The 21,313-nt window shown below is 37.9% G+C and overlaps 1 protein-coding gene across 2 annotated transcripts in view; it reads right to left on the bottom strand.

Moving 5' to 3' along the window:
• Nucleotides 1–5,690: 5,690 nt before the first annotated feature.
• Nucleotides 5,691–21,313, bottom strand: part of LOC126292254 (acyl-CoA:lysophosphatidylglycerol acyltransferase 1-like) — a 65,139-nt gene continuing 49,516 nt past the window's right edge. For both annotated transcript variants that reach the window (XM_049986151.1, XM_049986152.1), the window contains exon 8: nt 5,691–10,654. In XM_049986151.1, the coding sequence (XP_049842108.1) occupies nt 10,412–10,654 (243 nt within the window). In that variant the 3' untranslated portion in view covers nt 5,691–10,411. The remainder of the gene's footprint in view (nt 10,655–21,313) is intronic.

Here is a 21,313-nt window from a genome sequence, read left to right as displayed (position 1 = left end):
AACAATAATGATAGGATGGTATAAGAAACTATTTAGGACCTATACTGGAATCTGAATGTAAGCTTGTGAAGATCAAAACTGTTAATGTCTATATTTGTATGAGATAAAAGGAGCAAATAACTGTAGCTTGCTATTGTCAATTCAGATAAGATTCTGCTATTTCTAACATTAAAAAGCTAGAAACAGCAAACTGTGTTGGTAATGATGAGACGGCAAACTACCCAATCAAGCAAATGGCAGTAGGGATAATTAGATCACTATTGGATATCAGCAACTGTTCATTTCATTTCAGAAACGTGTATTTCGAGACTGACTGACACTAAAAAAGAACCTGTGCACTAAAACATAAATAATAATTATCCTAACAATTACAGACTAATATTTCTAGTATTGTACTTCTCTAAAACTAACAGAAATGCCAATGCTTAAAGTACTTATTGCTTTTATGACAAAAAAGCACAACATAATGTAATAATTATGGCTTAGTATGGATGCCAAAAGGATAACTCAACAAACAGTAATTGAACATTCAAAAAAAATTCAGTGTTCATGCTTTGGCTGTTGTTGTTGCTATGGCCTTCAGTCCAAAGACTGGTTTTACGCAACTCTCTGTGCTAGTCTATCCTACAAAAGTCTCTTCATCTCCCCCCAAAACTCTGTCATGTGAGAAATATAAATAAAGATGTTGATATCACAAATATTATGAGGATAATGCTGTCTTCACACCACTTTCTGCAATTGTGATATAATTTTGAAATCACGAGCAATATCAATGGCAGTATGATCAGTTATCAATTTTTTTAGCGTTTGATATGTGCCTCTCACAAGACTTCATGTGCTCATACCAAATATTTAACACAAGTATGTTCTGCAATATTCAACATTATTTACATTCCGTCTGATTTGAGAAGAAGGACAAAATAAATATCTAGCAATTTCCAAGTTTGTGGTTAGACAGGAACCTAAGAGGGCAGCTTAAAGTGCTGCTACTAAAATGAGCATCAATAAAATTTGTATTCTGTCTTCACACAAATACTTGGCTCTTTATTTGTGATATGTTATGACTTCTGGGTCTGTGGTTAGGCAGGAACCTAAGAGGACAGCTTAAATTATTGTGAGTGATTCGAGAAGCAACAGCAATTATATTCTTCCTTGTCACAAAGTCGATAGCCAGTCATGCGACCGTCGATGTTGCACATGACGTAAACACGACGTCACGCTTGTGGGAAATGTTATGAAATGAGCATTACCCATCTACGTCCACTATCTGTTTATTCTCAAAGGACAAAGATGTATTTTGGTTCGGACTTATGCCATAAATTGTCCAGTCATATTAATGTGACCGCTGCCTATGTTCGACATCAGTGTGCAATAACCACTCACGTATGACAGGTGGCTACTCCAGCAGTGGAGGGTATGCATGTCTGAGGATACAGAAAATAGTGCAGACGTTTCTGTAATGTGGAAATGGAGGCATTTCCGTAAGTCCAAAAGGGCTTGATCACTGGCTTTCAGGCCAAAGGTGGAAGCATTTCCAAAATGGTTACATTTGTACTGTTCGAGTGCTGCTATGGCTACAGTATATCATGCAATGCCACTATCCAAAACTGGCACTGAGGCAACTGTCGTGCACCACAGGCCATAGATAGCAGGAGCAAACACAGCTGTGGACATGTGTATGCATGACCAGACATGCAGCTGTTGAGAAACTGATTACCCAGATGAACCAATGAGCTACCAACAGTGTCGCCTTAATGGCTGTTCAGTGGATGTTGCTGCATATGGGCCTCCACAGCAGGCACATGGTACGTGCACCCATACCAACTATTGTTCATTGGCAATGAAGTCTGCAACTTGCACACCACTACTGTAACTAGACATTCACTGAGTAGCAACAGCTGGTCTTTTCATACGAACCACATTTTAAACATTATCCTCCATAAGACATATGGCCATTGGCACGAATTGCGTGAAACATGTAAAAGCACTCTGCGACAATGAGGGAGTGTTATGGACTGGAGAATGTTTTCATAGTATTACCTAGGTGATCTTGTCATTTTGGAAGACACGCTGGATAAACACAAGTATGCCTCTATCCTTGGGGACTGTGTCCACCTCTACATGCAGTTTTTGTTTCCTCAGCACAATGACATCTTCCAGAAAGACAATACATGTCACACAGCTAGCAGTGGATGTGCGTGGTTCAAAGCATACCAGGATCAGTTTATAGTATACCTGGGCCACCAAACTCCCCAGATTTAAACCCAATCGAGAATCTGTTGGCACCATGGATACTCAATGGAGAAATCTATCGCAGCTGGCCAAGGCACTGGAGTCAACATGGCTCTGCATCCCTGTCAGTACATTACCGAACCTCACTGACACTCAATGTGCACATCTCACACTGAAAATGCTGGTTTTTCTGTCTTTTGACAGGCAGGCGGTCATATTAATGTGACTGGACAGTGTCATAATATGTGGAAATAATTACAAAATACAATTTAACTAAATTCCTGGTAATTAAAAACAAGAGAAAAAAAATGGTACAAATGAAGGAAGTCCTATACTCTGAAAGGAATTTTTTAGAAACTTTTATTACAAAGAAACTCCTTCAAAGCCCCTTCCTCTTAAACTTTTCAAGTGCTTTGGAAGATTGCTACACATTTTTATACTCACATAATATGGATTGTTGTCTGCACAGTTTCTATTATGCTTTGCCAGTTGATGAACACAATCTATTTAGTGTGGCAAATATGTACATTGTTGTTTAGACTGTTCTGCTACCTGTATTTTAAATTTAGTCCCCGGTCATTAAAACTATGACAGAAACAAGGGTATTAGATAAATTTTTCTGTTTGTGAGTATTCAATACAATAAGGTATACCGTGATTCATTCCACACACCTCAAGGTTCTTCTTCTTGGTGAACTGTATGGAACGTGGTGAACAAATGTACGAATACGAAGAATACAAGAATATATAAGGTGATTTGAGGGTGTAGAGGAAATTTAGTAAATGGGGCTGCCACCTCTAGCAGCATCAGTGGCTCTAATTCAGTTGTTCGTCAAGTTGAACTCAGATTGGGTGACAGACAGAGCTACATCATTCAGTGCTGCCTGAAACCAGTGCCAGATGACGTCAGTCATGGTAGGTGACCAGAAATGGCAAGTTAGTCTCTTAGCGAGTTGTGACCAGATGGTTCAATGAATGGCACCTGGAGAGTGTGGTGCAGAATGACTTCCCAACCCACCTTTTGTATAGTATTTTTTGTTGGTCTAGCAGAATGCAGGCAGGCATTATCATGGAGTAACGTCACTTCATGTGGTTTTCCTGGTCATTGTTCTTGGACTGTGTCTGCAAGACGTTTCAGTTGTCGATAATAAATGTCAGCAGTTATGGTTACACCTTGGGGAACCAATTCATAGTACACCACATTGTCACTGTTCATCAAAATGTATATCATTATTTTTTGTCGAAGCGCGTAGATGTTTGTATGGGGAATTGCTGCTTTGTTTGGGCTCAACCATTTCTTTCTTTTCCTTATATTGGCATAAAGGGACCATTTCTCATCAGCAGTAATGCTATAGGATAGGAATGATAGTTGTTGTTTATCAGCCAATTGATGACGAGGAAGTAGAGATGCACATGTGGCGACCTGTTGATTTTTGTGGTTCTGGCTTAGAGCATGCAGTGTTCATACACTGATTTTTTGAACCTTCCGCATTGTATGCAAATATCGCACGATGGTGTAATGATCACAGCTCATCCCAGATGCCAGTTCTCGAGTATACTGACATTGATCTTTGTGGATTAAGGCATTTAAACAATCTTCATCAAACCCCGAAAGTCTTCCTGAGTGTGGAAAGTGACTAATAATGTCAAAATAATACTGCTTAAATTTAAGAAATCACTTCCTTGCCGTGCTCCGTCCCACGGCATTATCCACAATGCATGGCGCAAATGTTTCTGGCTATCTCTGCTGCTGTCGCTCCTCGGTTGAACTTAAAACTGAAGAATATGTTGGAAATGGTCCGACTACTCCACTTGGCACACCTTTTCCAAGTGTCCACAGCTCCATTCTCATCTCCAAATGGCAATATCTAAGCTCAAATAGCAGTGAATTACAAATAAAAAAAGGTAATTGATAAATAAACTCATAGTAACTGGATACTAACATGCAAGGGGGGGGAAAAAAAAAAAAAAAAAAAAAAAAAAAACCTGCAAACTCATGCACCAACCTCATACTTCATCTCGTCATGTATAATCTATTCTTATGTCGTGCATTCACTGGGTGAGACATTATTTCCATGCCCAGTGGAGCCATACCACTTGAGGCTACACCATGCGGTTATCACTGAGTTGTAAGGATAATTGCTGAATGGTATAAAACAATTAGTTTGCCAAATGTCATATGTTAAATAAGGAATTTACAAAAATTGGGAAAAGGAGGTTAAATGTTTTGTGAAGAGATTTGTCGGAATGTAAGAAATAAAAGATTAGAGAAACATTTGACACACCTGTGAATGATGTTTGAAATCATGTAAAGCTGCTGAGTGACGTAAGAAGACCACTGAGTGAAATCCTACCAGACAAAATATCCTGTACTACCCTCTAAGATTGTAAGTGCAACACTGACCTTCAAATTCTCAGTCATCACATTTTATGTACATGATTTCAGTTATCATTCAAAGGCAAAACAAAAGTTTCTCTAACTTATTTTATTTCACACTTGTAGCAAAATCATTTCATAAAAGCATGACCTTTTTATCAAAATTATTTTTTTAGTTTCAAGTTTTGTTCAGAAAGCATGAAATACAATTATTTAAATATTGATCCGGTGGTCCATTATTCTTAGGAGTATATAGATCTAGAGAAAGCAGAGAAGTTTCAATTTATGCTTTGATTTGATATATTTAGACATTTTATTTAGCTACCACACCGCAGCTGTTAGAGAAATATTTCCATACACCCTCAGATCACCAATTACGTTTTCTAAATTAACACGATTACTGCAAAGTAATTAAATCTTCTGTTACGAAACAAGATGACATACAGGTCAATTTGGTACCTCATTTGCCCATTTCCCACTCTTTGTCTGGCTATAAGAATTCCACAAAATCCATTATGTTATTTCTAGGGCCCTTTTTTTCCCACTCAAATGCAGCTGTCATACAATTGATTATTTGGGGGAAAAAACCACACTGACGCTTTACCTCATCACCCATATTCACCTGGCTTATTGTGTAACTTACTTTCCGTTCCCTTATGTAAAAGAAAAAATGCAGAAAGGACGAAGGTCATCACCTGTTTAGTTCCACTTGTACTGAGGTTTGGATGTGAACTTCAATGAGCTGGTTGCCAATTGTAGTTGAGGCGGCTTTAGATTTAGACAGGATCAGGTATGTTGGGGTTTGGAAAAGGAGTTTAGTTATTGCAGGAGTCAGTTTTTTCAATGACAGTCCACACCACTGGATCCAGCTTGTGGGTGTTGAAGGATCCTCTTCCATGTGCCTCATGAATAACATGGCATACAATGAAGTCCGATTGGTTCCCAGAACAGTACTCCTAATTTGTTTGTAGATCTGGCATTACATAGTGAAGCAGTTATGGATGATGATGATGATGATGGCTCGTGCAACAATAGTTAGTCATGTAGTTAGCATACTACTGCCAAAGAATATCACGCATAAAAAAATTTACCACAGTTTTATTGTTTTTTCCTCCAGAACTTAAAAACAATATTTTCATATGCAGCAACAGATTTTAAGTCAAAAATTTACACAGTCCCATTATTTTCAACAAGCTATGTCAATTTTATTCAGAAAGCCACTACTTTAAACACACAAAAAACATACTTTTGCAAAAACTCACAAGAGGGGAAACAATAGCTGAACTACTTAAAATGGCTAGTTTCTAAATGTGGCAGGAGCTCACACAGTTCAATGTGATTCTCGAATAATGGCAAGATGGAAAATACATAATATTCAGTTATTTTGGGTGAGCTATTCTAAGTGCCACACGTATTTTCCCAACCATAAATTGTTGTGAAATTCGTGAATTAAATTGTGGAATGTGGCGCAATTGTAAATCTTGTTTAAGACATTTAATTAATCTAAAATCATTTAGTCTAAGAAAGTTTATTTTTCTCTAACTGTGAAGAGTCTTCACTCTTGTGAGCACAATTTTCGAAACTTTTACGTCACAAGCCAATTTCAAAATCAGTTCTAGAAGTTTGCTTCTAATAACCATTAACGACTGTTTATTTCTATACTTAAAATGTCTGATGCAGACACTTCCAACTGCACAAGAAAATAGAACTCACTTTCCTTTATAATTTCCACACAACTAATAACATTGCATAGCATGTATATGCTACTGGCAAGATACAGAACTTTTTAACAGGAAGCTCTGACATGCTTCTGCATCCTTTTGTTTTCTTCTCCCAGCTACCACATGATTTTGTAAGTGGCATTACATGTGTCCTTTTCACTGTCCCAGACCACACAGTTATTTGAAATCCAGTGGCAATGCTTCAACAGCTCTCTTTACTGTTGCACTTACTGCCCAAGTCTACATTCTGTTAGAAGGTGTCAAGCTGACAGAATGAACTTTACAGTGATATCAGAACCGTATCTGCACCAGATTTATAGCACCAGGGACATTATGTCTATTTACACAGTTAAAATTACAGTATTTGCCTTCCTTTTTTTCCACAATAAATATCATTACAGTCATAAAATAACTTATTACCCAATATACAACAAGCACATCACAAAAAGTTACCATATTCCCATAAGACTTTCACTACAAACGCAAGTTCTACATCGATATGTACAAATAATAGTGTATCACAAGCAAGAATGGGGGAAAATGTAATTTGTACATGGTCTCCAAAAATTACAAAACTACATTAAGTCCAATTATTAAACACAATCTATATCCTGGTCAGTCAACATTCTGCAGTAATTTCTTTCCACACAGGTAAATAAACACAGAAAGTAATCACTTGAATGACTAGCATTGCAGAAATGAACACTGATCTAAATCAAGTGTTTGCAGATTAATTTTATATCCCATGCCAACATTTTTTTTTTTAATTTCTGTTATCTCATTGCTGAATTTCAGAATAAGAAAAAAGTTGTAAAAATGCTTCTAATTTTATATGGAATGTACAAATTAAAATGTTTAACTATGCCCATCATGCACATGAGAAATGTTAAAAATGCTTCAAACCATCATACCTCATAGTATATTTGCCCCACTGCCAAATACATATCCCAAGACTCATGACATTCAAATTTGCTGGACGACCTCACACACAATTTGTGTAATATAATAGCAAATTTCTAGTCTATTCCTATACAAATACCAAGTGAAACACAGATGCCCGAAGAATGCAATTTTCCCCCTCCAACTAATTATGCAATTATTTCAAAAGCAAGCCGAAACTACACCACCAAACATCACTTTAACATGGAACTGTAGCCAGTACTAAGAAATTATATTCCATATAAGGCACTCGACTGCTATGTCATAAGATCAACTGTCATCTGTGTCACAAATTGTAAGTGCAGCAACTTCTCATGCAAGATGGGCATAGTTGCAGTACAAGATATTCCAAACTTACATTAAGGCACCAGAGTACAGAGTACACAATTTTGAACCTATCTGCAATCATCACTGTGACAGTCAGTATTTATAAACAACTTCTCACGGAGGGAAACAATATTGGCACCCTATGGATCTCAACTCAAAGTAGCAAATGTACAAAACCATATTAAAATTTTTTTATTCAACACTGCCATTGACTGGACTGTTCATCATACTGCAACATATGCTGCAAGGAGCACATTGGATCAGAACAAGCATTTTATGCCCATTGCTTGCATTAAAATTCAATTAAAATTGTCAATCTCCCACAAAAAATATTTTAAAATTAGTCTGACAATCAACAAAACTACTTTCAACAACACTAAATCATTTACGCATTGAAGTCACGAGTCTATTCTCTTTTCCCCCTGTAGATTATAGTACTTCAGCAAGAAAAAAGTATTTTGTAATAAAATTAGGTATATAGTTTTCTGGCTCTGATAACATCTAGTCCACTCTGGCTGCATCTCATTCTCACAAGTTTCACTTCCAGCGATATCACTATTGTATTCATCAACCTCAGAATTTTTTGTCTCTGACTAGGCAACATGAAAATTACACATCGCAAGAAATGTAATAAGTGATATAACGCACAATATTACTAGGAATTAATATTTATAAATAATTCCTGCAAATAAAGCATATTATAAATGTGAAAGTTATTTAGAGTCATTTTCCATACCAAACAGCTAGTACCACTTACTTTCTCAACAATATTATATCTAACTTCCAAATAGGGTGAACAAAACAATTTCATAAAATTGTCTTTTTCACATTTAGCTTGAATCCTTATCAGTTTGTCTACTAATAGTGTAAAACACTTTAGGACGGCAATACTATTTTCAACCACAGAAGCAGTAAGATAATAAATAAATAATAACAATAATAATAAACGTTTCCGTCCCAACACTGAAGTGGGTATAAGGAACACTTCGCGTAAAGTTTAGCAGACATGTTTCTTGTACAGATACTGGTTTCACTCAGCAGTCTCATTTACCATTCATCTTCCAATTTAACACATTGTTATTAACACTATGAATCTATCTGCTACTGGACTACAATTTGGGCAGAGCATCGCTGCAACAAAATTCATTACATAATAATTCAGTTGGGTAGAGGGAGGAGACATTGTTGTACTGCCACACTCGTACATACATGACCGGCGGGAGGAAGGGTTAGGGGGGAGGGGGGGGGGGGGGTTGAGATACCTAAGGCTATGTGATGTATGCTTCTGAACTCATTACAATACCAATGTATAAACAATAAGGAAAGTTCAATTTGCAGCTGTAGTATTTCTGATTACTACAGACTGAGGTCTAAAACTTAACAAGACTTTTGTGCAAATGACCATGTTTTCATAGCATTAGCACAAACCATCACCAATCTTTGCTATTGTTCATCTACAGTTCCCAAATGTAAAATAGCTTTGTGGTTAACACTATTGATATTAGAGAAGAAGAAAGTATTATTTATAAAGATGAAAACTTAAAAGGAGTAAGTATTCATACCAATCAACAATGAGATTTTAACAGATACGCAGCAACTTCTGAACATTACCTACAATATGATGCTAACAGGAACGTGGTAACAATAATGTTAGGAAAAAAGGGCTACGAATATAAGATAGATTGATTTTTTCTACTACAGAATATTCTGTATCACTTTCTCAATGATACAACAAAATGTTGCACAACACCATTAAAATTTCACCTACAAAAACATGAAAACCCATCTTAATGTCCATTGTGATGTCCCACACTATACTATATGAGAGCTGTGGAAATAATTTACAGAAGTGTAAAATTGTGGATCTAAGTTAATGAGCAAATCAGCATAGTTAAGATCAGGTTATTGCACATATCATTTGTCACTATTCCCATGAACGCAACAAACATGTTTCCTTACAAAATGTATTCCATTTTATGTTACAGCACAGGAAGAAACACAAATGTTCTCCCATACAGCACTGTTCTGTCTCCAAAACAAAACATACTCCATGTCTAAAGCACAAATATTTTTCCTGCTTTTAATATAATCATAAATTAATTCTACAGCAAGCTGACAGACTCTTTCCTACAAGTTCGTATATACAATCTGCATCACAGAAATTTTCTCAGTTTTTCTCCTAACTGGTCTTTTCCTACCGTGATAAAGATTCTACTTAAATCACATATGATCCCACCACAACCTTGCCAGCCAGTAACAAATCACATGCACATCAAAAGAAACACCGAATGTTTATTCACAAAGTATAATTAACTTAAGTGTAGATATTCCATCACATTCCATGTATTTACAGTTCGTGACAACACTTTCTGTGCTTCTGCATGATTGATGTAATTTAATAGACGGCTGCTGCCAAGTTCCAGTCTCAACAATTACTCCACCCAAAATGATACAAACAATCTGATTAATTATCGGTGTTAAAATTCAAAGCAACATCTACACAATGTGTGGGTGATGTGTGGTGGGTTGCAACAATATACCAGCTGTGTGCCTCTACACAACAGTACTGCAGGACTTTACAAGTGATAAAAACAAACAAAAAAGTAATTTACCATCACAGTCGCTGCACCCAATATGAGAGTCTCGCCAATAAGGACAACTCAGTATCCCTAAATGTCAAAAATGTTAGTATCAAATGAGGTGTAAACCGACAGTTACACCTCGTAATCGGTCCTTTCCTTTTCTTCTCCGTTTTACAGAAATTGCGAGACTCGGCGAGACTGTTAGAAAAATGACTAAAGTAAGGCCAGCATTCACTACCACACAAAAGATGCTGCATACGATAACAACCGCAAATGCAGAATTGTGGACGTAATGAACAACACATGCAGCACAAAAAATCTGAAACCATCTTGCTGAACTTCCTGTGGTGGCTTCGGATGGGAGCAGAACTCTTGGCTAGGAAATTCTCCTGTTCTGTAGAAAGCTTCCAGCAGTTTCTCCTTCTCTGCAAAACGATCATACAGCCAATGAGCCATGGCATCGTGTTCCTGAGGTACCTGCAAAAGGAAATGAGAGCGCAATTGAAAGAGAGCAATATGTGGAATCTTCTATTTGTTCTTATTGCACCTCCACTAATAATGGACCCATTTTTAACTTTTTAGTCAAGTATCTACAATAAGTAATAAGTACTTTCAATTTTGCTTCACTAAAATTCATTATTCAGGCTTTTCTGTTCAATGTCCTGCTTTTATTGGTGTAATTAATTTTGCTGAAGCCAGCGTTAACTAAAAATTATTAACACCTGAAAACTTTACTACAGTATGATACAGGTAGCTTTGACTGAGCTAATCGGTCGAGTTAGGTATATTGACACCACGCATTCAGACTTTGTAGTAACATAATACTTTGATTTTCCTGAAACTAGTTAACTTGAGAATACAGGACACTCCAATTATTTGGGGTAATGTGGGGGAGAAGATGTACAAATAATTGAAAAACACAAATAACCGAGATATTCTGAAGCGTGTATTAGGGATGATGTGTGGACAGGTAATAGCAGCAGCATTGGCGGCCAATGTCTGCACACGCGCTCATGTGCATCTCGACACAGTCGTCTTTCACTTCTGACCACACAACTTCTCCCGCTAATATTTGAACTTTGCTGTGTGCTTGGCATGGGCCTGATGGGCATGTATGCAGCACTTTGTTCAAAAGACTGCCTATCTAAGTTTATACTGATCCATGTTTAGCATGCCATTATGCCCAGACCTTTGTCATGCTCTGTGAGAGGCTTTCAGCCAGGCCTATGTATTGAGAGGGACTCCTGTTTTATGCCATCTACCAAGAATGTGCCACTTAAAACTAATTTGACCTCTGTTGTTGAACTTTTATGGGTTCACATTTTATATGCACCTGAAGATTGGACACAGGCCCTGGAACTGGGCTGTGCATTCCTTCTAAGAAATAAAAATGTTTACAACAGTGGCTGGCCTTGACAATGATGATTAAGGTAATCAGCATTAATGATATTCTTAAAAATAAGTTGTATCATCAGAAACCTTATACAATCTTATATCATTAACAGTTACTGAAAACGAAGAACATGTACCTTTCAATTTTTACTTTTATACTTCAATAGACCCAGTGCATTCCTCATGGCGATATCACAGAAACATCCAAAGTATAAAAATTTGGAGACACACGAGTATTGTGCAAATGCACATATTCTGCAGTCACATCTTTGATTATGAAAAGCAACCTCATTAATGTTTCTGAATGCGTTGCGATCTGTCAATTATTTTGAAGCAAATAGTCACGTGTTTCAAAGCATTTTCTAGAAAGCTGGAGCCTACAGCTGACAATGGTCAAAACATGTATTTTAGTTGCATTGCTTCTATTTGTGACTTCTATTTGTGACTTCCCTTTGCCGTGCCATGGGCATAGGCACTTCAGTAATGAGCGAATGTAATTCTTCACCTATCAATGAAAGTCGCAGGGCTGAAGCAATGGTGTACAATTTAATGGAATTACTTTTAACACTTGAGCAGCAGTGCTGGTGCAAATATACTACCAGCTTCCCCCCATCCCCCCCCCCCCCCCCCCCCTCCTAAAGCTTTAACAATGAAGCTAGTGAAGTTTCTGATTTTCTTGTGCGTCTGCCTAAATAAAGTTGAATTAGAAAATGCACAACTGGTGAAGATTTGCACTGCACTGCCTGTCATGAAAGTAGATTTAAATTGATATTAGGATGCTCCAAAAATTAACTTCAATTCGTAAAGATATGTTTAACTCTTCACAAATTTCTTACACAATGCAAAAATGAATATTACCCTACTGTACAATTTCCTCATCAGATACCATAAGACACTGTATGGGTCCACCAGATGAGGAAATACAAAATATTTTGACAACTAATGAAGGTCTTCATCAATTTTGTCTGGACTCCTTATCAGATGACCAAGAGGAAATTGTAATTCACGATAATAATTCATAATTTGGATTATGAACAGTTTTTTCAGTGGCAATGAATCTGATTAGAAGACCATGCCAATATTTATTTGCTACTCTGTGGAGTAAAATTCCAGACAAGCAGTAATCCCAAACACTGAAAAAGAAAGCAGGAAAATCTTCCCCAGCCCAGGAGAGAAAGCAAGCGGGTGCAAGGTCAGAGACTCAAACTCTCTCATTTGTAATAGATTCTAATATGAGTGGTGAAGTAATCACATCTGCTAACTTACATGTGACAAAAACAGACACTAATTATTCAAAAGATAGGGACTTATGAGAAGTAACAAAAGAGGAAATCAAAGCAGTAATGGGTTTACTCTGTATGACAGGAATGAAGAAAGGAAAGGGAATGTATGAGCTATAGAATATTTTTACAATTTTTGACATCCATAAAGTTTAATGATAAAGAACTACTCAGAAGCTAGCACCATTACAAAAAAATCATTGCTCTGCTTACACATAACTGTCAGAGCTACTACAACTCTAGCAGATATTTACCAATCTTTTCTAAGTCACCAGTCTTCTGATTGGTTTCACGTGGCCCGCCACAAGTTCCTCTCCTGTGCCAACCTTTTGATCTTAGAGTAGCACTGGTAAGCTACGTCCTCCATTACTTGCAGGATGTATCCCCATCTCTGTCTTCACCTACAATTTTTGCCGTCTACAGCTTCTTCTAGAACCGTGGAAGTTATTCTCTGATGTCTTAACAGATGCCCTATCATCCTGTTTCTTCTTCTGTCAGTGTTTTCTGTATATTCCTTTCCTTGCTGATTTTGTAGAGAACCACCTCATTCCTAACCTTACCAGTCTACCTAATTTTCAACATTCTTCTGTAGCACCACATCTCAAACACATCTATTCTCTTCGGTTCTGATTTTCCCACAATCAATTTCTCACTATCATAGAATGCCATGTCCCAAACATACATTCTCAGAAATTTCTACCTGAAATTAAAACCTATCCTTGATACTGGTAGACTTCTCATGGCCTGGAATGCCCTTTCTACCAGTCATAGTCTGCTTTTTATCTACTCCTTGCTCCATTTGTCGTGTGTTATTTTGCTGCCTAGGTAGCAAAATTCCTTAACTTCACCTAATTTGTGCTCACCAATTATGATATCAAGTTTCTCACTGTTCTCATTACTTCCTATCTTTCTTTGATTACTCTCAATCAATATTCTGTACTCATTAGCCTGTTCATTCCATTCAACAGATTCTGTAATTCTTCACATTCAAAAAATGGCTCCAAGCACTGTGGGACTGAACATCTGAGGTCATCAGTCCCCTAGACTTAGAACTACTTAAACCTAACTAATCTAAGGACATCACACACATCCATGCCCGAGGCAGGATTCGAACCTACAACCGTAGCAGCAGTGACATTCCGGACTGAAACACTTAGAACCACTCGGATACATCAGCCGACCTTCACATTCACTGAGGAGAACAATGTCACTGGGGAATCTCAACATGGACATTCATTCACCTTGGATTTTAATCGTACTCTTGAACCTTTCTTTTATTTTCAATATTGTTTCTTTGGTGTACTGATTGAACATCAGGGGCAGAAGACTACATCGCTGCCTTACACCCTTTTTAATTCATGCACTTTGTTCTAAAGTCTTCCAAGTCTTATTGTTCCTTCTTGGTTGATATGGCATATTATCTTGAATTTCCCTACAGCTTAGCCCTTTCCCTGTCTTGCATTCCAAATAAACCTACCAAGTGTGACATGAATTTTTATGCTCTATGTGATGCTAAAACTTTATTTCCAATTTAGAAGTTTGTTGTGGGAAACAACCAAATGTACCTTTCTGCCAATCAAATAAGCCCCCTGATGATATACAGACAGACAAAGCCAATTTCAAGGTCAAACAGAAATATGACTACTGATAATTGGTGCACTGATTACTCATTAGCTTTCTGTCTCCAACAGAAAGGCATTTTTACTTTTGGTACACTGCATAAGAAGATGAGTGGCTACGCAGTTTCTACCATACAAGGATTGTGCAGTTGCTTCTAACATTTTTGGCTTTCAGAAAGCCTATCATAATTTTAGATTGTAATTTGATGAAGGCAGACACATTATACCAATTATGTGGCACATAAAGCATTTCCTGACTCACGAGCAGCATTTCGAAGTGCAAGGAAATGGACACTGGCACTACTCAACATAGCATAATCTGCAAAACCAATCATAAAAATGAACCAGTCAGTACAAAAACATTCACAAAAATTTGGCTTTCAGGTGATGAAATCTTACTAATTGTTACATCAACTATTGTGTTTCTGTCACTAGGTGTGAAGGCATTTTGAGGTGGTTAGGCCACATGATGAAGAAGTACAAGAAAATTCATCAGCAAGGAAGAGAGGAAGATGTGCTAAGAACAAATTTACACCTATAAAATGTAGTACCTGTTATTGTTTCGGGTATGCAGATCACTTGAACACCACTACTGTAAGTAAAAATTGTGAGGGTGGCACCAAATACCAGATTCTGAATAAAATCATTGTATCTGACAAAATGTGTAACAAGTGAATGGTATAGTTCTGTTCTGTTCATAGATTATATGGTTTTCTTTCCATATGAGCCTAATAAAAAATAGTTCTGTTTTTCTTATTAGTAAATACTATTACCTTTCGTTATATTTTCTGCTTAACTGTGTTTTTAAGTTTGCTTAAATATCTTATACGTAAAGATTACTGTCCAATTTTGGAGTAATGTTACATTTCTTTTATTTATAGGTCTAATATAATTTTTGTTCCAATTTAGACACTATTAAACATTATATGCCAACATTTACATTAAACTGTTCTTTGATTATGTTTATTTTGTAGCTACATCTTATGTTTATAACTCTGAAAACAAAGCTATAGCAAATTTGCACCCTGCTGGTACTGCTGAAATCATAACAGTAGATGCTGCTGAGTGAGGGTTAGTGAAAAATATCAGTATTCCTATTTCATCAACAAACAATCCATTGTTTAATAATATATGATTTTTGATGATGAAATCTGTTTTTAGTGAGTTTTGAAATACTTATTTCTTTTGTCAATAATTCCACTGTATTTCACAGTGTGTCTAAGAAATATTGATGTCACTTCCTTCTGCAACAACAGAAGCTAGATGGATAGATAGAAAGATAAAGATAGATAGATAGATAGATAGATAGATAGAGAGAGAGAGAGATAGAGAGAGAGAGAGAGAGAGAGAGAAAGGAAGGAGGGAGGGGGCACACGTAAGATTGGATTTAAACATGGGGCACAAAATCCTGAAACTGTGCCCTTAGCCACTATTCTACCAACTTACTTGTTTTTGCACTGTACGAGCAGACTGATAAACTGGTACTGAAACTTTAACCATCATTTTCTTGGAAATTATTGAGTGTTGGCACGAAAATAGGTGTTCCTTTACTTTTTCATTTCTTTCACCGCGCTAAGGTTAGTCTAAGCTTCATCTGTGTCAGAGTGACCTATGCAGGGTTTTCCTTGTACGACCCATTGCTCATCTAATTACAGTCCTTTTTCACTTCTATTAAAGCTTTTTTGTTTCTCTTAATTTCTACAGGCTCTCTATACATGTTATCACATCAACGATTGAACCTCAATAAAACTTTAGCATTGAGGAACCGTATGTGGCGATTCCCTGGTCCCAGTTAACAATCTCTTACTTTCAATTTACCTGTGTAATTGCTACACCTATAAGCCCCCCTCCCCTCCTCCAACCACTGGGTAATGCATGGAAGAGGGTACTTCTATTCCACCAATTATTAAGGCTTCTTCTCATTCCATACACGTCTGGAGCACCGGGAGGAATGACTGCTTGAACATCTCCATGAACACTCAATTAGTCTAATCTAATCTCATTGACTCCTACAAGAGTGATACGTAGGAAGTTGTAGTTTGAGTTGTCTCCTAAGTTTGTTCGACACACCTCCCTGCAGCACAGTTGTTTCGTAAAAACCAATCTGCCTATATTGTGCATGACCTTTTGAGTGAAGTGTGTAAGCAGACAGGCCGGCAACCAATCTGTTGTATCTGTGCTGCAGGGAGGTGTGTTCGCAGACATTCTTATTTCCTACCATATACACGGTTATTGCCAACAATACACTCCCCTGGAAGCTTATAAATGCCAGCATTCGAAAATGTGGGGATTTACAGGTTGACTCTTCAAAGTTCAGTCTGCAGTCCTCCAAGGAGCTGATAAGTTTATCATTTACGAAATTCTACAGGGAATGGTATAGATGAAAGTTGGAAGGAGCAACATCTGGCAAATATAATGGTTGGAGTAACAATCCAAAAGAACACAGCTTCTGATGGATCACCATAGAGGTATGTGGTCTGGCGTTGTTGTGGTAAAGGACGACAGTGTCCCAAATATGGTTGTTTCTCACCAATGGTTCCCTTGAGATCATCCAATATGAACAGTATCACTCAGGAGTGATAGTCTCATATGGACAAAGTTCGTAATGCAGCACACATTTAAATCCCACCAGATGCATAGCAGAATTTTTCTCGAATGCAGCTCTGGTTTAGCAACCAATAGTAGTGGCTGCCCTGTCTTGCACCACAATTTACTCTTCCAGGCATGGCTGTACGTGATCCACTTCTCATCTCCAGTTACCAGTCATTTCAGGAAAGGAGCATTCTGGTTGTCTCTCGATAAGGAGTCACAGATGGACACATGCTAAATAAAATTCACTATAGTCCACAAGGAACCCACACATTACGAATATTTATGTAACACAGTTTCTTCAATTTCCTGGCTACAGTAGCACGAACAACTGAGCTCCAATGCCAACATCTGTGTTGTCACTCATAGACTGTTGACTATCATGTCATTAAGCCATGCCATGCCTGTACCCATCGGCTGTCCAGACTTGTTTAGCTGTTAGGATTAAATTCCCAGCCCGAAATCAACTAAACTACTTTTGATGCATTTGAGTCATTACTGCATTTTCACCGTATACAGCACAATCTTCTATCAGCATTGTGAGAGTGTTTCCCCCTTATAATAGCATAAGATATTGGAAATGTTCCTTCTTGCTTTCCATAGCTTGTAAACACACGTTAACGCTGTTCCAGCCAACACTGGGTAACAAATACAGAATTGTATTGCAATTGCGTATGCACAACATATTAGTTAGGTGTGTTAACTCAACTGTGTTTTGGCAAAAGAAGCAAATTTTAACAAATCTCAAGAGAAATGTAGGTGTTACTCAAAATACACCATTCATGATGCTTCTCTGAAAGTTACAAATGGTTAACAAGTCAGGTGAAAATAAATTGCTGCCTTTGTTCAATTTTCAGTGGAATTTTAACCAAAGCAGAGCTGACTGTAGATCTTCATGAATGGTCACCATTTAAGTACGGGCTTGGAGGTGCTCCACTTAACATTTACAAAAAGATGTGAGCATAGGCTTCAGTTTAGAATGGCACTTCCCCTCCAGCACTCGACATTTCCCCCACAGTGCCTGCCCACAACAACCCCCCCCCCCCCTCCCCCCACCACCACCACCACCACCACCACCACCACCACCACCACTGCTCTCCGCAATCATTCCATGCCGACAGCGGAACACACTCTACCAATGAGACAGAAAAGTGCAAGATGATGAAATAGATGAAATACTATGATGAATAGGCGAGGAAAGAAGTCTGTGCAGGACTGACTTAGAAGAAGGCATCCATAGTAGCATCCATAACAATTAATTGTGAGGTTACAGCAGCTGTAGAGGGGGAGGGGAAGGGGGGGGGGATACGAAGAGTAATCAAATGAAAGCCGAACTCCTGCCAAAACATAACTGTGGAATGTCACTCGAAAGTTATCACCACATGTGTTAAAGAGATTTATCCTGCTGAGATACATGACAATCTGTTCCTGTTCAATAGAATAACCACACCCATCAGTGGTCAACCATGTTCTATGAGACAGGAATCAATCATCTCGTCTCCCACTGGGATAAATGTCTAAACTTGAGCAGTGATGGCGGTTGTCTGGTTTTCATTTGACTGCTGCATATAGTAATTCAAGAGAGATTATAAAAGAGGTTGAGTATAGAAGAAAACATTAGCACAAGATAAGAAAATGTGGAGAGTAGCATCAAACCAGCTGAAAGACTGAAGAACTACAAATAGTCCTGTCTCTGCAAATGGTTAACTTCATATTTTCAATTTTTCTATGCTATGTCTCCCAGGTTTTCTCAGAATGCCTCATTAATGGTGTGCTACCTTGTGTTCTGCCAAGCTATCATTTCCATTTTACGCACAATATTTTAACAATAAGTAGTTTTCTTGACATGCTGCTAGAGTTGTGTCAGTACCTGTAGTTGATCTAGGTCTCCAAAAGCTGGTCTTGTACTGCATTCCATGTAAACGTGGCACGACTACAAGAGCAGTTGAGGAGAGATATGAGGAAATTCAGCAAAACAACCAAATAAAACAACTGAGCAAATCAGCTGCCATTGTCTCAAATATAATCAAGACACAAAATATGACGAGACTACGGGAGGGTGTTCAATAAGTAATGAAACTCTTTTTCTGAGACGAGATTGGTTTTATTCAGAATTCCAATACACCACATTATTCCTCAATCATTTGGCTACAAAGCCTATTTTTCAACATAATCTCCATTCTATGTGACAGCCTTATGCCAACTTACTGGGAAGGCCTGTTTGTCTGCATGGTGCCAAACTACTAACATCTCAGCCAATGTCTTGCTGTGTCAGTAACCTTCCCATCATCCATGTACTGCTTCTCATGGACTGCATCATTCACTGGACCAGACAGATGGGAGTTAGAAACTGCAAGACCCAAGCTGTAGGGTGAATGAGGAAGAACAGTCCAATTAAGTTTTGTGAACTCATTTCGGGTGTGCAGACTTTTATGGACAAGACGAAGTTTCCAGAATGAGATTTTTCACTCTGCAGCTGAGTGTGCGCTGATATGAAACTACCTGGCAGATTAAAACTGTGTGCCGGATGGAGACTATGACTCGGGACCTTTGCCTTTTGCAGGCAAGTGCTCTACCATCTGAGCTACCCAAGCACGACTCATGCCCCATCCTCACAGCTTTACTACTGCCAGTACCTCGTCTCCTATCTTCCAAGCTGTGAAAACGGGGCGTGAATCTTGCTTGGGTACCTCAGATGGTAGAGCACTTGCCCACAAAAGGAAAAGGTATGGAGTTTGAGTCTCGGTCCGGCACACAGTTTTAATCTGCCACGAAGTTTCAAGGAGAACTTTGTTTCCATTTTTGTGGCAATGAACATGCTGAATGAACTTCCAGCATGCTGGAGTTATTGCCGGGCAGCACCTTGTTTTAACCGGTACACTGGAAAACAGCCAAAGATGTGAGTTTTACTTTTTATTTTATTGAGAGTAGTTTTGGGGTGGGACCCATTTTCAAATTATCTCCCATGGAACTGTAGGTTCTGTAGTATAGAAAACAGATTCGTACAACAGGAGGAAAAGATGTGTGCCCTTCAGGCTGAACTAGATTCGGTAAAAACTGAATTAGCTAAGTTAAAGGGGGAAAAAGACTGTGGGAAATGGGAATTGGTAACAAGGAAATCGCGAAAAGGGACCAGCCATGTAGATGTTGTCGAAGTTCCAGTTATGATTAAATTCTCCTTGTTACCTGAAGTAGGAAGGGAGGAGCCAAAAACGGGAGTAGTTGAAAGTAGGGTGCAGCAAACTACTAAAATTGGTAACAGCATTAGGTCGGGAAAATCTAGTAATAGGAAAAGAAAAGTCTTGCTGCTAGGTAGCAGTCATGGGAGGGGTGTAGGCCAACTAGTGCAGGAGAAATTAGGAGCAGATTACCAGGTCACAAGTTTGTTTAAGCTAAGTGCTAGGCTTAGCCAGGTGATAGAAGACATAGGACCACTCTGTAGGGACTTTTGACAAGAATAATGAGGTGATAGTAATAGGTGGGGCAGGAAACAGCCTGGCTAAGGATAGGAATTATGATATTAAGAGTGACCTGGATAAAATAGGAGCTGCAACAGGATGTACGAATGTGGGTTTTGTTGAGGTACTGCAGCGTTACGATCAGCCCTCGGTTAACCCTTCTGTGATTACTATTACTTTGCTCTTACAATCTGACATCAGTCATTGATTTTCCTACTCGTATTGTACAAGACAGTAGCACCCTGATAGATAACATTTTCGTAGACCAAGATAAATTAAAAGAAGTAAGCACCTATCCTATTAAGAACGGGCTTTCTGATCACGATGCACAGCTACTTTCAATTCATGACTTTGCTCCATACAGTAATGTGAAAAAAAAAAATAAATAAATAAATAAATAAATAAATAAATAAATAAATAAATAAAAATAATACGCCCAATTAACCATATAAAAATTCAACAATTTAAGGAAAGCTTGAAAAGGGTAGACTGGGAGGATGATTATCGGGAACCTGGTGCAAATGTTAAATTTAACTTATTCCATGATAAACTTGTGGGTATATTTGAAAACAGTTTTCCTAAGAAATTAGTGAATCATAATTCAAATAAACTTGATAAAAAACCATGGCTGACTAAAGGGATTAAAATTTCTTGTAGCCGGAAATGGGAATTATACCAAGACACTAGAATAAGTCGAGATGAAGAAAAGCTCAACCATTATAAGAAATATTGTAATATATTAAGGAAAGTTATAAAAAAATCCAGAAGTATGTGTATCAAGTCTGAGATTAGCACCTC

This window comes from Schistocerca gregaria, chromosome 9 (assembly GCF_023897955.1).
Source record: "Schistocerca gregaria isolate iqSchGreg1 chromosome 9, iqSchGreg1.2, whole genome shotgun sequence".
Classification (NCBI taxonomy): Eukaryota; Metazoa; Arthropoda; class Insecta; order Orthoptera; family Acrididae; genus Schistocerca; species Schistocerca gregaria.
This window is presented reverse-complemented; position numbering and strand designations above follow the sequence as displayed.